This window comes from Puma concolor, chromosome D3, assembly GCF_028749965.1.
Source record: "Puma concolor isolate L17-30 chromosome D3, mPumCon1.1.hap2, whole genome shotgun sequence".
Taxonomy (NCBI): domain Eukaryota; kingdom Metazoa; phylum Chordata; class Mammalia; order Carnivora; family Felidae; genus Puma; species Puma concolor.
In genome coordinates, this window is record NC_141678.1 from 22299665 (window position 1) to 22317963 (window position 18299).

General features: G+C 49.1%; 1 protein-coding gene across 2 annotated transcripts in view; it reads right to left on the minus strand.

Moving 5' to 3' along the window:
- OSBP2 (oxysterol binding protein 2) overlaps positions 1-18299 on the minus strand; it is a 181364-nt gene that overhangs the window by 63771 nt on the left and 99294 nt on the right. Inside the window, exon 1 of one of the 2 annotated variants that reach the window (XM_086682056.1) lies at positions 10264-10357. The exons of the other annotated variant lie outside the window; for it this stretch is intronic. Within the exon in view, the coding sequence (XP_086538182.1) occupies positions 10264-10342 (79 nt within the window). The 5' untranslated portion in view covers positions 10343-10357. Of the gene's footprint in view, positions 1-10263; positions 10358-18299 lie in introns of those variants that run through there. 2 annotated transcript variants of the gene reach the window in all.

Consider the following 18299-nt stretch of genomic DNA (forward strand, 5'->3'; position numbering starts at 1 on the left):
GAACCCCTGCTGTTTGCAGGGGGAACATGGGGACTGGGATCAGGGAGACAGCTTGGCATTTCCAATTAAGAGCAAGTGCAACTAGCTACTGATTATCAGCAGCTATCTGCAGCCACCTGGATTAGCAACTTGTCTCTACAGAAGCAACAACTCCTCCTAGCCCTGGGCTGGCAAGAAGAGGCTCAGGAGGGGGAAGGCAAGACAGAAGTGGGAAAGGCAAAGGTCAAAGTGCACACAGGAAAAACAGCACAGGATGTTATTAAATATTCAGGGCAGTGAGGTACTTCTTGTTCTGCTTGGCAAAGGTAGGTGAAGATGAGCAGGAGGGACAGCTCTCTATCAGAAAGAGCCACTAGGGGTCAGGGTGAGGTGTAAGTGGGCACAGAAATGGCCACTGAGAAAAAGTCCAGGGCGGGGGAGACCTGGGAGGGTAAACAGCCAATGTCAGTCAAGAGCAGCAGGAGCAGGGCCTCATGTCAGAAGCCCATCCATATCTGGATCTGGAATCTCTGCATCTCAACTAGGCCTTAGGAAAGCTGAAGGGTGGATTCGGCACAGTCAGGCAAACCACTTCCAAACTCTCTCCACTGCCAATTAGATGACTCCAAGGAGTGGACGAACGGGGGCCACCACAGGCATGTGACCTGCACAGTCACACAGGGCCCAAAGTCAGAAGGTTCTCATGCTTGGTTTAATGTTCAGCTGCCTCCCTCTTGAAACTTTTTTTTTTTTTAATGTTTATTTATTTTTGAAAGAGAGAGAGAGAGACAGAGCATGAGTGGGGGAGGGGCAGAGAGAGACACAGAATCCGAAGCAGGCTCCAGGCTCTGAGCTGTCAGCACAGAGCCCTACGCAGGGCTCGAACCCACAAACCAGGAGATCATGACCTGAGCCCAAGTCGGACGCTTAACTGACTGTGCTACCCAGGTGCCCCTCCCTCTTGAAACTCTTAATAATTTTCAAACAAGGGGCCTCACAAGTTAGGCAGAGGATCCTGCTAGGGGATAACAGTTCCAAGGACCATTTCTCAGAACCTCACCCACCAAGCAAAGTGGAGCAGTGCCAGGGTCCCAGGCAGTCCTGTCTGGCTTGGGTTCGAGCCATGTCTGATGTAAACCAACAACACTCATAATGCTACCCTTTGGGTTTCCACACAGGGCAGGAAAAGATGTAGCTGATGAGCCATGGAAGGGTAACCACAAATAATAATGAAATTCGCATGTAGGAGGAAATTCATCCTTTCTGCTTAGTTAAATGCAAGTTAAAACACTAATAAGGCACAATCTTATGCCTGGCTAAAAAATACTCACAGAATGATGGAAGGCTAGTGCAGGGCAGGGGGAGAGGACAAGATGTCCACACCCAGCCCCGAGAGCGTGATGGACCAGAACACTTTGGGCCCAGGGCCATGGAGTTGCCAGAGGGAAGCAATCACTCTCTTTGACTCAGCAACAGTACTCTTGGGAATTTGTCCGGAAAGAGACACCAAAGAAAAATCTTATGTGCCAAAGATGCTCAGGCAGCAGTTTGGCTCTGGTGACAATCTGGGAAGAAATGAAATGTCTAACAGAAGGAAAAGATGTTCCACAGCCATTCAACAGATACTTCTTAAGCCTGTGATAACGTGGGAAAGTGCTTATGATGTACAAGCCATGTGAAAATGGTATTTTTTTTTTTTTTTGGTATCTCAATGATGTAAAAAGGATGTTTGCATAAAGGAAAAACACTGACTAAAAATAGAGACCTAAAAACAGCGATGTGAGTTATGGAAACACCAGGATCTTGAACATCTGGAATTGTTGCTTTAATGGTAAACAACCCTTAAAAATAATGAATGTGCAGGATGCAGAAGATTGGCCAAGATGAACCCCAGTTTGGCTAAGAATAAAGTCTGTGTGTGTGTCTGTTGGGGGAGGTGAAGAGTGGGTATGGGGAGGGGATTTCATCACACAGAAAAGCAGCTTCTAAATGGTTAATGAGCCAAGAGTCATGCTCTAGGGGCCCCTCCAAACAAACTGCGCTGCTTCTGATGCAGGCAGAGGGTGGGACCCAGGGGGCTTTGCTGGCTGTCAGTTCTAGCCTCTCAGGGAAAACATCTGTCCATGAACCAGCTCCCACCGATAGCCACAAGGACACTGGGCCCACCAGGCCAGGACGCAGAGCGCTGCCCACGTGGGGATCCCCCTTCCTTGAGTCCGTGGCCTCCTTTGACCTCACCACACCATCCAGCCTGAGTAGCTACTATTTCTGAAGATGTGCGTCAGGTGTCATTATTCAACACACACGTCAGAGGAAAACAGGACATAAAAGGAAATTTATCTCTGGCAGCCTGAACCCCATAACCTCATCTTTATTCACATTGTTCATCTATTTGATCAGATGCTGCTGCTGGTCTGTGCTGACTGGCACTTTACAGGAAAACCAGGCAGCCAGGGAACGACTTGTTTCTGCAGAGGGCAGTACTGCACGCTGTAGGACACTCACTCATGAGGTCAGAGGAATAAGTACCTACTGCAAACCTCTCAGTCCCCATGAAGACTGACTCAGGCTGCCTCTTTCTCCCGTGGCTTGGAGGCCTCTCTATTTTGCCGGCTTCCCTGAGGCCTCTGCACATAGCTTCACATGGCATCTCTGAGTCCTTCTCCCACTTTGGCCTATGCCAGGCTCCCTGCAGTCATCTCTCTTGGCATGGCACCTGGACAGCCCTCTCTCTCTTTGCCTAGAGACAACAGAGGTCGTTGTGTAATCCTTGGGGCCAAACATTGCTCTTAGGAAGTGTTGATATTAACAGGGCTATTGCTTATGGTTGAGCTGGTTGCCCACTGCACAACCATAGGGGGCACCTTTCACAACAGACACTGTATATTTGTTTTTATTACAACAGCAAATGAAGAAAAAAAGAGCACTGCTCTAACAAAATTAGTATACTACAACAGTTTCAGGTTAAGTGGAGGTAAAAGATCTTGAAGGAGGGGTGCCCTTTTCTAAAGATGGGCACCAAGGGGGCTCACTGCAGCCCTGCACACCAGCCTGTGAGCAGTCAGTGAACCAGCTCCCCAGAGAACACATCACACTCTCCAGGCTCCTTGCAGCCACCAATGGCAACAGAACCCTGGCTGGGGCAGCCCAGGGCCCATTACAGTCTTGTCACCTCCATGCTGCCAGTACCCTCCTCACTGGCATGCTGCTGCTCAAGGGCACAGCAATGAATGCACAAGCAGCTTCTATTCTCTACTGTCCTCCAAGTAGAGGCCACTTCTGTTCATGACCCTCTTTTCCCTCTCAGCCCTCAAATCCAGCACAGGGGTCCACTTGCCACCTAGGGGCTCAGAGTTTACACAGGAAGCCTATTTGCAGACAGGGAATTCTGCACAGCCAGTCCAGAGCACTGGGGGAAGCCCACTCTGCCCACCTTTCTCCACTCCCCACCCCCCGCTCTCTGTTCTCCCTACCTGATGGCCTCCCCCTTACACATGGTGATACCCACATGCTCTCCCACGTGCAGCCCTCCTCAGTATCCCCAACATGTCGTTCTCTCTACCTGCGATGCCCCTGCATGCAGCCCATCCAACCCACCCACCCTACTTAGCTGCCTGCCCAGAGTGGGCCCTCCATGCTGGGCTCCCTGCCTACCTACCTGTCGCATCACTGCCCCCTAGCAGAGCTCATGGACTCCTGAGAGCTTCATGCTGTGTGAATAAGCTCAAATCTTCTCCACAAGGCATGAACTCCTGAGTTCTGAATTTGGCCAGCCAGGGCCATGCTCATCATCCATTCCTTCCCAGGGGCAAAGGGGTGGCAGGAGAGGAACCCATGTGGTGGCTCAGAAGGATGTGGGCAGGGCTCCAGCATGCCCAGCCCCTTTGGGCTAGATTCCTGTCACCTGGCTGTGGATGCTGTGTGTTCCATACAGCTACTGGGACAGTTCTTAGCATAGAGTGAATGACTAACCAGATTTCCTGCTAAAATAGAAAAGAAAAATTCTGGGGCGCCTGGGTGGCGCAGTCGGTTAAGCGTCCAACTTCAGCCAGGTCACGATCTCGCGGTCCGTGAGTTCAAGCCCCGCGTCAGGCTCTGGGCTGATGGCTGGGAGCCTGGAGCCTGTTTCCGATTCTGTGTCTCCCTCTCTCTCTGCCCCTCCCCCGTTCATGCTCTGTCTCTCTCTGTCCCAAAAATAAATAAAAAACGTTGAAAAAAAATTAAAAAAAAAAGAAAAAAAAGAAAAGAAGAATTCTACTGTCTTCTCTTACCATTTAATGCTCTTCACTCTGACCCAAAAGCATTGAAACATTTAAAACTTCCCCCTGGCATTTAGCCTTTTCTTTTTTTAAAAAAAATTTTTTTTTCAACGTTTTTTTATTTATTTTTGGGACAGAGAGAGACAGAGCATGAACGGGGGAGGGGCAGAGAGAGAGGGAGACACAGAATCGGAAACAGGCTCCAGGCTCTGAGCCATCAGCCCAGAGCCCGACGCGGGGCTCGAACTCCCGGAGCGCGAGATCGTGACCTGGCTGAAGTCGGACGCTTAACCGACTGCGCCACCCAGGCGCCCCTAGCCTTTTCAATAAGGAATCCCCCCCAAATCACCACACTTAGCACTTCCCATGTTCTGCCCCAGAAATTGAGGCCCAGGCCTCACCAATGTGGCCTCTAGCTAGGCCAGGCTTGTTCAGAGTCCAGCAGATTCTTGGTCTATACCGTTCCCTTGCTGGCCTTCCCCTGCCCCTTAACCATCCATTCTACTGACACACGATAAATGCTGGCAGAGCATGCAGGCTCTGGGTCCCACTTAAGCCTGTGATCTTGGGAAAGTCTTTTAGCTTCAGTTTCCCCATCCACAGAATGATACAGTACAATGATACAATAATCATCATATTTGCCACTACTGATTAAGCCCCCTTATGTGTGCCAAGGGCTTCACATTCCCTTTCATTTCAAGCTCCACAAAGTAATAGTAATAAGGATGAGCAGCTACAGGTAGGCAGACAGAGGCTCCCACCAGGCAACATGCTTGTGAGAGAATGTCCTCCTTCCATGCATCACACCAAGTAATGGTGACCACTCGTGAGGTCAGATGTCCTTCCCAGGGTGGACATAAATGGGGTCAATGCTACTCTAAAGCCTCCTTTGTACAAGCCATACACCACCTGCAGAGCCAGCAGAGCTCACATCCTTTCCTGCCTACCTGTCCTTTTGGATCCAACCCACCAGTGAGGCTCTGCTCCGCCTCTTGCCTGTCAAGGGCCCTGACAGCTCGCTCAAGCCTAACTGAGCACCTGCCTATCCCCACCCCCTACCTGCCCACTCATCCCCATCCTCCAACACCCATCTGGGCACCACCTCCTCCAGGAAGTTCCTTATGATCTCCCACATTTACCTAAGAGCCCCACTTCCTCATACCTCTGAGCTTCCCTGGTTGTTCCAGGGGAGGCACTTACCATGGTAGGATGAGAAGAGGCAAAGCAGGACAGATTCCACCCCTTGCTCCAATATTTAAATGTATTTGTATTTTCTTTTAGAGAGTGTTTGTGTGTGTGTGTGTGAGCAGGGGACAGGGGCAGAGGGAGAGAGAGAAAACAGAGAGAGAATCTTAAACAGGTTCCATGTTCAGCACGGAGCCTGATAATGAGGCTCAAACCACAACGCTGGGATCATGACCTGTGCTGAAATTGAGTTGGATGCCTAACCAAGTGAGACACCCAGGAGCCTCTATTCCTTCAATCTTGAGTTAGGAGAGTTCCAGTGAACCAGGAGAAACCTGTTTCCCAGAGGGAAAACAGGAGGCTGAGAACCCCAGCTTCAAGGGGAAGACACCAGCCAAGAATGCTCCTGACCACTCAGCCTCAGATGGCCCTTCCCTCCATTCACTTCCATGCTGGTGGGTTGGTTATGGAATAGCAATTTGCAAAGGGCCAAGTACCAGGAGTAGGGGGCACATCACAGACACAGGCGGAACCCAGGCTCCACCTTTGGGAGCTTACAGCCTCTGAGGGGGACATGGCTTGTAGTCAAACAACCCAGGTCCGCTACAGGAGGCAGGCCCAGGAGAGGCCTGAGGGGAGAGGTAACCTTTGAGGGGTTTGGGGAAGCTTCAGGAAGAACTAGGATGGGCACAGGGACTCCAAGGAAGAATCTGATTAACATGTGAGGGATGAGCAAAGGCATTCGGCTGAGTGGGCAGAGCAGAGTGAGGCTGGACTGGGTGGGCTGTGAGGCCAGGCCCAGTGAGGTCAGAATTGCTAATCTCCAGGCACTGCACTAGGGGGCCATTCAGTACACACACAGAAAATGATTAGCACAGAGAGCTAGTCTTTCACTTTGTGCCTCAGTCCTTCTTCCCAAGGACCTCAGCAGACACCTGGGAGCACAATGCAGGGAAACACAAGATCAGTTGGCAAGCCCCAAAATGAACACAAAAGAACCCCACCTATGACTTTTTGAAGGACACCATACCCAACAGCAATTCTCAGCTGATGTTCCATGGGAAGCAGTCTCTGAGAATGGTACCTGTTCTAGGCCTCAAAGATGCAAAAACAAACAAACAAACAAACAAACAAACAAACAACCCTCATCAAAACAACAGGCCCTCAGAACAGTCAAGTACCTGGCACTATATCATACCTACACTCTAGAAGCTGGAGCATGCTTGCCACTGACTCTGTTGGGAGCCTGTGCAAAGACACCTGACCTGCCTGACCCCATAAACTTGCCCTTGATGATGGCTCATGTTGCTACCATTGCCCCGATCCCCTCCTGTTTCCGTGACACATCACCCAGTCTTCGCCAAGCTCAGTTCAGCCTCTCTCCACTGTGCAAGTGCTGCCAATCAGAGCTGGGCTTAGAAGATGGAGGCTGGCTCATGGGTACACAGGGGCTCTTTGAGGCCACAAATGGGAAAGTGGCAACCTCAGCAGAGCTGCAGACAGGCCAAGGTCACCTGGCTCTGACCTCTGGTGAGTCTTCGTGGCCAGGGCAAGGGGTCCCTATTTTCTGCTCTTTCAGAACTTCAGTTAAGCATCCAACTCTTGGTTTCAGCTCAGGTCATGATCTCACTGTTCTCAGAGTTCACTGCTGGTGGGGAGTTTGCTTAGGATTCTCTCTCTCCTTCTCTCTCCGCTCCTCCACTTCTCTCTCTCTCAAAATAAATAAGGTTTTCTAAAAAAGAGAACTTTACATTCCAAAAAGATGCAGAAGTTCTATATACAACTGTCCACATGTGCACACACAAGCAAATAAGTGAACAGCCAATGGCTGAATTCAGAGCTTACGAGAGACCCTGAATGGGCATTTCCTCATCTGTGGTTCCTGGCTCTGTTTGAAACACAGGGACACACAGATTGATTGATTGACTAATTAGTAGGTGTGGATATATATTATCTTATTTCAATTTCCTAGCAATCTTGCCAGGTAAGTAGGTTTAATGCCATCTTTTAGACAAGAAAATTGCAGATCAGAAAGGTCAAGAAGCTAGCTGAAGGTCAGGCAAGCACTGGAGGTGTGGTTTGAATAGCCCATTGCCCACTGAGGAGCAGCCTCCCGTCAACAGACCCCCAGGGCTCCTTTTCACAAGCCCAGGTCTGAGGGCAGGACAGACACTAGGCCTTCTCAACCCACTCCTCTCTGTCATTTACAGAGGCGGGAGCATCCCCCCTCCACAGAGGGACAGGGACTTGCCCATGGTCACACAGCCCAGCAGCAGAGTCAGGAGAAGTACTCAGGCCCCCTGACACCCTGGATCCACGGTGGGAACCCACCCCCACGCAGAGTAATAGCCCATGTGATGAACCTCTACAGGTCCAGATGCCACCCTGCCACCTAAATGATCACTACCTGGATCTCAGCCCCTAGTGCCTAGGGCAGGCTGCTAGCCCAGCTCTCTCTTCAACCTGCACAATTTCACCGGGACCCTTCTCTGAGGGTAGATGTGTCTAGAATGGCCTCTCATTGCAATACCCTTCAATGTCTCTGAAAGGAGAAGGCCAGTCTCACCTCATTTGCAAGCTGGGGATGAGGGCCCCACCTGTGCCTGTTACACCCACACTTGAGGGGCCAAGAGGCTCCCACCTCCCAGAGCTGACCGCTAACCAGGCCCCCCGCAGGGTCCATCTCTGAGCTTCTCATTCTGCTCTTTCTAGCTGGCCAGGTTTGCAAGCATTATCCTGCCCACAGAAATGTTCTGTTTGGTCTTACAGAATGTTTACTCACATGGCACCAGAGGGACACACTCTGCAGTCTGCCCCCAGGGCATCTGACATTGAGGCTGAATCCTGGCTGCTCTTGACCCACTGTGCTGGCTCCTGGGGCTCCTCCCACAGCCGAGCAAGCTCCCTTCCAGGTCCTGTTCTAAGCACCATGCCCACCCAATGACAACTTCCACAGCTCCTCATCCTCAGACCTACTGTGGAGAGTGGGACACAAGAGAGGTAAGAAGGAAGGTCTGGCCTGGAGGGGTCTAGCAGTCAAAGAGGTTACTCTTGGGGCATGTGGATGGCTCAGGTGGTTAAGCATCCAACTCCTGATTTCAGTTCAGGTCATGATCTCACAGTTTTTGAGTTCAAGCTGCATCAGGCTCTGCGCTGACAGTGTGGAGCCTGCTTGGAATTCTCTCTCTCTCTCCCTCTGCCCCTCCCCCACTCATGCCGTGTGTGTGTGTGTGTGTGTGTGTGTGTGTGTGTGTGTGTGTGTGTACAAAACAAAAGAAGTTACTGTCATCAGTCCTGAGGTACAGCTGCTTTTTAGCTTTCAGACAAAGATGAGCATCCTCACAACCAAGCAGAAAGCAAGTGGATATGAAGCCCAATGCTCCCTGTCAGCAGCCAAATGTTCAAGAGAATGGTGACCAAGAAAATCATCAGCAGGACAATAGAAGAAAAACAGCTTAATACCTAACTGTATATTCTCTTCTTTTTAAAAAAATTAACTCCAAAATTCACCCTCAGAATAAATTCATCCAAAGTGATAACAGGAACATCATTTAAACTTTTCATTAAGAACATAACTGCATTAGAAATGACACTATATCCAAAATAAAAGTTGGAAATCAAAACCAATCTAAAACCAGAAGACATACTTTAGACAAAATTCACTTGGAAGTTTCTGTAAAGGATTCTCAAGATGGAGCCACAGCATCAGCTCCCAGTAAAATAAATTTCAAATGTTTGTAATTACAAACACTCCATGACTTCAGATGGTGTTTTCAGGAGACTCTGCATGATTAAACCTGACTCCAGGGCTGAGGCTTGGAGTCTACAACTTCAAGGATGTCTGCCCTAAACCAGGGCTTTATAAAGCTATTAGTGTGACCAGTCAGCAAAATTAATTACAAGGCTCATTACAGATCAGAGGGAGTTAATTTCTAAAAGGAGCTCTTTCTAACAAATTCATGTTAAGTGAATTTAACTGCCTCTGTGTCTTCTAGATCTAGAGAGTCAAAGAACCCTATTTTTTCTTAGAGTTTGAAATTATAACAAACAATACGGTAAATACAGCAAGTTTCACTCGTGCAAAATCTCCAAAAATGCAAGTTTCACGCATCAGGAACCGCAAGCAGGAGCTTCACCAGTTTGCAAGGCTTTAACCTTAACAACAGCTAAGGTTCCCCCCCCCCCCCCCCCCCCCCCCCGCAACGCTGACAAAGGGCTCCCTGGCTAGCACGCCTGCACACCCCTGGGCTGTCGTTCAAGACCACAAGACCACATTGCCTGCGGGCGGCATCCTCAAAGCTGGTCCTAGCTTAAACCCAGGTGGCCACTTACACGGACTCTCCTGATCTGTCACAGCTTGCTCAAAGGGCAAAGAGAAGTTGGTTGGGTCATGCACTGAGCACAGCTGACACCACTGTTAGCCCCAGGACCCCAGGACGAGGCCCTTGGGGGCAAAGCAGCAATTCTACCAGCGCTCCAGGGGCACGCGGGCCCCAAGCCTACTCTGGGGAACTAAGCGGGGGGAGGGCTACACAGGGACCGCCTCTTCCTTATTTCCAGAAAGCTCTGTATTATACTTTGTTTCTTTTGCAGCTGTTAATCAGTCGGACGTGTCTAGAGCCACAGCCCTCTCTCCAAAATGCTCCGCGCTTGAAGCGAGTCCGGAGCGCACGCTGGCTAGGTACTGGGACAGGGGTTTCCCGAGGCTCTCCGTGCTCCCCACGCAGCGAGGGAGTGACATCAGAGGCTCGAGTGGACTGATCATGGAGCCCGCCCGGCGCCAGGCGGGCGGGCGTGCGCAGGGATCCGAGCCTTTAGGCGGAAGCCAGGCAGCACTAACCCTTCTTAAATTTATTCAGGCAGCCGGAGCTGCAGAAGGAGCGCACGGAGGCCGACTCCCAGCAGCCGCGTCCCTTCATCCCCGTGGCGGGGCAGCCTCCGAGTAGCCGGGCGCTACATGGCGCCGGCCCGAGGGCCCCCCACAGACGCGCGCACAGCTTGGCGGGCCTCCCGGCGGAGGTGGCGAGTGCTCTCGGTCCCGGCGCTGCGTTACCACAATGCACCACTGCTGCCCGCCCGCCGCCCGGTGCACGAGCCCGTTAACCCCGTCGGCGCCACAGGAGTCGAGCGGAGCTCTAGCTGCGGCCTCCCGGTCTCTTCTCCCTGGAGCGGGGACCCGGCCCGCCCGCCAGGTACCCCGTGTGACCCCGAGGGCATCCAGGTCGGACTCAGGTGTCCGGCGGGCTCCTCAATTAAACGTCACATTTTAATGAGAAAATCCGGCCGAAGGTGCCGCCTCCTGTAGCAGCAGGATTGGCGTTGCTTTATTTCAAAGAGAAAGGTGCCCTTGAGAGCTAAGGGCACATGGGAAATGAGGATGGCCCAGGGCCTGACGGTGATTCCAAGAAATCGGGGTCACCTCTGAGACCTGGTCACCCTCTGATTCCCCTGTGGCGCCCGGTGAGCCTGGTGCACCTGTTTCTGACCACCTGCAGACACCTGTCCACCGTCCTAGAGTAAGGCAACAGGCGGGGCCCAGGGAGCCGGCTACCTTGGCACTGCTACCGCAGGGCTGCAGGCACCTGGGAACAAGAGTCTCTCTTCTCTCCTCAGACCTCTCTGAACACAATTCGCCTGTCCAGCTGCGGGCACGAGTTCTCCATGGGATGTCTGATGGACAACCCAAACCTAACTGACCAAGTCTGAGCTCCCAAGGGCACCCCCAACCTGTGACTTCATCCTTCCTGCAGTCCTCCCCACCTCACCTAGGACACTGCCATTCTTCCAGTTGCTCAGGACAGAAACCTGGAAGTCATCCTTGACTCCTATGTCTCTTAGACCCACCTCCAGTAGGTCAGCACATCCTGACAAGCAATAGTCTTAGAATACAGCCAGGATCTCATCCCTTCTCACCACCCCCACTACTGCCACCCAGGCCAGACACACCATCATCTTCCCTGTGGATTCTTCCAGAGCCTCCCAGCAGGTCTCCTGCTTCCACTTTGGTCCCTCACAGCCTACACTGAATACAACAGCCAAAAGAATCTGTTCCAATGTATCCCAGACTCTTGTCACCCTTCCACTCAGTGGTCTCTACATCCCCACAAACATACCTATCCTGTCTCCCTCCCTCTCTCAGCTTTAGCTACACTGACACCTTGGCTTGAACACTCACTGGAAGGCAGTCTAAGCCCAGGCTGGCCATACTTATTGGCCCTGGCTCCCACCTTACTCTGCCCTGTTTAGATCTTGTTTCCCTCACTGGCCTACAGATTCTGGGCCCTGGGACTGGGTTTCAGCCCTTGTTCCACCCTTGACAAAGCCCTCCTCAACACCACCTCTTCACAGGAGTTCAGTCAAGGGAATTTACCAAATGTAATCTAATGCAACTGAGTCAAGTTTCACCAATTTAAAGGTTTTCAAATATTCAATGAAGCTCCTGTTATAATAAACTCAGGGTAAGCGGTGCCGGGTCAATAATTCCCTTCTGTGCCTTTGAAGCAACTGAGTATTTCTTCCACCTAGAGGATCAATCTAGAGCAATTGTGTTAGATTCGCTGGCCCAGGGGATATAAGGCATTTAGCCACTCTGGGCCTTGAATTTTTGGCTACAAAATGAAGAGCATGAGAATAATGCAAATGGCGACCAGTGGAGGAGTGCTGACTGAATGCCACATGCTGGGCTTCAAGCTTTACCTACATTTCCTGCAGTGCCTCATGGTAATAGCCTTTGGTATGGTCCACCAACATCTTCTTTTACAGATGAGGAAACTAAGGCTCTGAGGTAAAGTGACTTGCCTAGGGTCACCAGGCTTGGACCTAACCTGTTCTGGCTGACCTGGGAGGCACACTCTGAACCACATTCTGTGGGGTCCCTTAAGCAGAATATTGCTTCCCAGGCTCCCAGATGCCTCGTAAGGAAAAGTGGGGTGAGACTGGAGCAGTGCTCTGAGTGCTTTGGGAACCTTTCATGAACACACCAGCTATTTTTAAAAGATTTGCATGTAGAAGAACAATCCAACTCAGGATATTTAACCAGATACTCTGAGTTTCATGGACTCTGGAAGCTGGAAGAATCTTTCAAACTCAGAGCCGTGCCCTCCATCTCAGAGCTGAGGAAGGGGAAGGCACAGGGGCTGAGTACCTGGTGCCTATCCTCACAGTGAGTGGATGCTGGGGTCACCGACCCTGTTTCCTTTGTCCACTTCCCCTTACTTAGAGCTGTATAATGGAGGAGACAGGGAACAAAACACACCCAGGGAGGAAACTAAAACAGTAAAGAGAAATATGAAAGAAAATCATGCAGTCCTACTAAGGCAAACACATATCTTCTCCTTGCTACATAATTGTCTTCTGCTATAAGTGATGTCAAACAATTATCAGATTCTGCTCATGTGAAATACTTTAAAAATCTGCAACCTAGCTTCGCAGGCAGCCAGAACAGCATCTATTTGTCCTTAAAGGAGAAGATACACTAGCTGAAATGTCTTAGTTGACCCAGCAGCGAGAAATCCAAGAGACAGAGCAGGAGATGATGGATGGGTAATTCAGGCCCTGAGGCCTGTCCAAGTTTCCTTCCTGTCCATGTGTGGGTCAGGCTGAACCCCAATCCACTCCTGCCCCTCATCTTCATGAGTGCATAGAGGGCAGCTCCTGAACAGCTCCAGGTGGACAGCCACCAACATCTTAAACATGATGTCCTAAAATCAAGTGCACTAACTCTGTAACCTTCCTGAGATCCACTCACCCCAAATACCCTGCACTGACAATCCTGGAGGCAACTTCAACCCTGTCTGTAGGCTGTAATTGACCCTACATCAAGACCAGTTGATTTGGTCACGTCAGAGTTTTTGGCTTCCCCTCATGTCTATGGTGACCACTCCTTCGTCACAGCTCCTCTGGGCTGCTGCTGCTACAACAGCCCCCCTACAGGCTGACCTCCTCACTTCCACTTGCTACCAGGACATTGTTACACAGGCTCTGTTTCCAGTATGTTTCCTCCTTTGCTCAGTAATATGGCAGACACACCCACTCAGCCAAAATTCACACATACATATCTGTGTGTGTTTGTGTGCACATGCACATGTGGGGTAGATAGGTATACTTGTTGTCCATCCCAGTACTGGGGGTAACAGAGAAATAGGTACCTGGAAACTGGTCCCAGGCCTCAAGAGGGGTGGAGGAACATGTGGTAGCACACTGTAAGAACCATGGACACACATCCACACCCTCCAGCCCAGAATAATGAATCCCCTGGGATTCATCACAAGTGAACAGTGGGAAAGGAGCACAAAGTTCTGCATCCAATGCCATTTGTTGCAAAAACCTAGAAGCAACCTAACAATATAATAGCAGGCAAATGTTTATTTCATCAACTTCGCGGAATATCACGGAGCCATTTAGACTTATGTATGTGATGACTCTGCAGAAATAAGAAACTGTGCTTAAAAAGAAAATGCTAAGAGGAAAAAGGCAAATCATGCAATATATTTATAATTGTGTGAAAACTATCCATACACAGAATGTTAATATAGTAGGATCATAGGCGAATCTCCCCCAGCCTGGGCTCCCAGAATGCCCCAAGGTTCTTTCTTTCCCAGGACCTAACTCGCCCTACTGTGGGGGTTCCTACTTACTTGTGTATCTCCCACACCAGACTGCAAACTCCTTAAGGGCAGAGACTGTGGTCTTTTCTTACTGCTCCCAGCCTCTAGCATGGCCCAGCACATGGTAGGCACACACTGAATGAATGAACACAGGAATAAACAAATAAATCAATTCATTGATAAATCAATCAATGAAAGCAACTTTATCAGGAGCCCTATTTGGCCCAGCCTACACACTCACACACTACCTTCTTGCCTTCCCAAGCTTTCTGTCACCGTCCTTCCCCTCCCAGCAGATGGCCCCTCATAGATGGCATTTCTGGTGCACACCATCAGGCAGCCCCTTCCCCTCTGCACCTCTGCCCTTGACTGGACCTTGACTAGACCATGCAAAGGTGAGCACAGGTTGAGGAGGTCCCCAAGGGCAGGATCCAATGGTGGCTTCCTGGCCTGAGTTGGTCACAGCCCTCCACAGCTGTGGGACTTAGGGACCTTTGGTTCCCCCTCTGGGCCTCAAACTCATCACTAATGAAGGGCTCAGGCCCTCAGGAGAGAGGCATTGACCTCTGTGTTGTCTGGAGAATCAACCTCTCCAAGGGCCTGCCTAGCATACGTGTTCCTTGTGGAGGTATCTTAAGAATGAAGTCCTTTAAAACAGCAGTGTTCTAAGAATAGCTGCTCATAGATGCTGACTGCTATCCTCATTAATAAATGATTCTGCACCAAAGCCAAATAATTAATTTCAGAGCAATTTATGATAATGTGTTGCTAGGCAATTAAAATAAACTTCCGAGGGGGGAAAACTTCAATTTGTTGTTGATTATTTTAGATCAGAAAGATGGAAAAGGGGAGAGTGCACTTGGTCAAACTAGCTTAAAAAACGGCAAACACAAGATAGAGTTCACTAGGGACAGTGCCTTAGGCCTGACTCTGCCTGCACGTCCCTTCTGCTGCTAGTAACAGCCCCAGAGACCACTTCTCTGGGAGCTGAGTCTGGTGGGCTTTGCTCTGGAGTGAGCCAGGGGCTACTGTATCCCTGCACATATGTTTGGAAGAAGTGGCCTGCCTGAAGACCAGGTCGCCTAGAGGACCCTGTGGAGAACGAGGGTCAGGTCCCACCAGGCAGTTCTGAGGATGCTTGGCCTCTTTTCAGCCCTTTTTGTTCACAGAAGTGGCTGGCCCCCAGCTGGCCCATTCGATTGCTTATACCACTTATTGACCAAAAGGCCTTTTGCTTGTTGAGGTCTAAGTAACACTTTGACCAACAAATCCCTCAAGACATCCAAAGGGCTGGGATTCCCAGGTGATTAGTATCCATTTGTTTAGTCTTCAATTATTTCTTTTTCAAAAAACTTATTTTTAAAAAAAAAGCAACAACAAAAATGATTGAAAATACAAATCTATTGCAGAATGTTCCTCCTTCATGGAAAAAAAAAAGTACAAATTAAAGCAGCTTTGAGGTAGGTAGCTTTTAAAGCATATTAAAATGGCCCAAAATGTATTGAATTATTAACACCAAATGCAAATGAGATGGCAGTGAAGCTGGCGGCATGGAACAACAGTATGCTCATTCCAGAAAGAGATATTACAGCTCATCAAGGTGCTGTGATGATGTTGCCTTTCTCAACTCAGTAATCTGACTCCTGGGAATTTACCCTCAGGAAATAATTCAAGAGAAGCAAAGAGCATTCAGTACAAAGACATTCATTGCATCATTATCTATAATAGCATAAATGGGGAAACTCAAATGCACAAAAATCAGACGGTAATTCAAAACATTAGAGTACATCAACTCAGTGGAATATTACACAGCCATTAAAATGATCATTATAAAGATAGAGAGATTGTAAGTTATAATGTGGGGTGAAAAAGGCAGAGCATAAGGGCCATATTTAATATGATGCCAACGATGTGAAATACAAGGGTATGTGCAGAGTGGGGAAGAGAAGGTAATGTGCAAAAGTCAAAAACAGTTTTGTGAGGGTGTGAGATTACTGGGGAGTTACTCATATTCCAAATGCTCTTTATCTTACTGTGGAATCTTTTTCCACAACAACAACAACAATTGAGCAAGCTACATTCAGTCAAATGAATTATTTGAAACCCTTTTCCAAGGGGCCAAAGGAGGTACAGAAGAGTCAGCCAGCCGGGAATAGGTGTCCTGCCTTGCTTAGGGAGCATGGAGTATGAGGCAACAGGATGGCAGGGGAACAGGATGGGTGGGACCAATGAACAGGAAGTCATGGCAGTGGAACCAAAGCAGTCCCAGCATCACTCAGGCTGCCCCGGGGAGGCCTGCACTTAGGGTTCAGATGCATGGGTCTGAGCACAGAGCTGCAACCCGCTCACCAGGTGACATGAACCAAGTGCAGGAGCCTCTCTGAGCCTCACTTTCCTGATTCTTATCCAGATACAGTGCTCGCTCCCTATTATCGGCTGAATTGTGTCCACCCAACCCAAATTCATATGTGGAAGTTCAAACCCACAGTACCTCAGAATGTGACTGTATTTGGAGAAAGAGCCTTTAGAGAGGTGACTAAGGTAAAATGAGGTCATATAGGTGGGCCCCTATTCCATATGACTGGTGTTTTTATATGAAGAGATCAAAGGGCACCTGGGGGGCTCAGTCGGTTAAGCATCTGATTCTTTTTTTTTTTTTTTGATGTTTATTTATGTTTGAGAGAGACAGAGGGAGAGAGAGTGCATGCGCAAGCAAGCGGAGGAGGGGCAGAGAGAGGAGACACAGAATCCGAAGCAGGCTCCAGGCTCTAAGTTGTCAGCACAGAGCCCAACGTGGGCTTGAGCTCATGGAGCGCGAGATCATGACCTGATCCAAAGATGGATGCGCAACCGACTGAGCCACCCAGGTGCCCTAAGCATCTGACTCTTGATCTTGGCTCAAGTATTGATCTTTCAGTTTGTGAGATTGAGCCCCGAGTTGGGCTCTGCACTGACAGCACAGAGCCTCCTCGAGATTCTCTCTCTCCAACCTCCCCGCCCCTCCCTCACTTACTCTCTTTCTCTCAAAAATAAATAAATAAACTAAAAAAAAAAGAAAGAAAAAAATTAAAAAGAAAAAAAAAGAAGAGGAGATCAGGACACACACAGACACGTGCAGACCGAGGGATGACCATGTGAGGAGACAACTAGAAAGCAACAACATATAAACCAAGGAGAGAGGCCTCAGAAGAAACCAAACCTGCTGACACCTTGATCTCAGACTTCTAGCCTCCAGAGCTGTGAGGAAATACATTTTTGTTGCTTAAGCCAGCCAGTATGTGGTATTTCATGGCAACCGGAACAAAGGTATACACCTCCCTTTGCAGAGCCACAAGGATGACATCACCAGCACAGGGCAGGAACTCAAAAGACACATGGGAAAAGTGAACCAGGTCTGAGGCAGGTCTTGGCACCCTGAAAACCACTGCCTCAGACAAGGCCTGTGCTGGAAGACTGGGCCTCAATGTCTATCGGTGAGTTAGTTTAACTGTGAGGTTTAGAATGGCTATGGAGTTCTGCAAGACAGCTTCTGTGATCCTCATGGCAACTGGGATGAGGTTGGGCAGGAGAGACAACACTGTACATAGCTGGCAAAATTAAAGTTTAATAAAGTTAAGGGGTTTTATTCAAAGCCAAAGAGCAAAAACAGACCAGAGAAGGGTCACTAATGCAACATCTTAAACATCCAAGCTCCACTTTTCCACACTACTAAAAAATAAGGCTCTGACTGATTGATCTTACAACATGAAAGCTTGGAAATTCCATAGCACCAAAGCCACCATAAATCAAGTTAAAAGATAAGCAACACAGAAAATACTTGCAAAATACATAATTGACAAAGGAGAAAGAACCATAACTCAGAATGAGCTCCTACAGATCAGCATAAAACCATAAATATCTAAACAGCAAAATGGCAATAAATATAAATATACAAGTCACAAAATGTGCATGATTGGTCAATAAACAGATAAGAGTAGACTCAATCTCTATCAGTAATAAGAGAAATGCAATGACAACCCACACTGTTGGGACATATAAATTTATGCCCTCTTTTTGGCTGACAATTTGATAGTGTCTGTTGTTATCCATCATGGGTATCCTCTGGATATAAACTGGCAATCCTACTGCTAGCAATCTATGCTTTGGAAAAACTTACACACATGCACAAATTTGCATGCACAAGAAGGTCTACTACAGCATTACAGTGAAACTAATAAAATGTAAAGAACCTACTGCCCATCAAGAGGGAGACAATTAGGGGCGCCTGGGT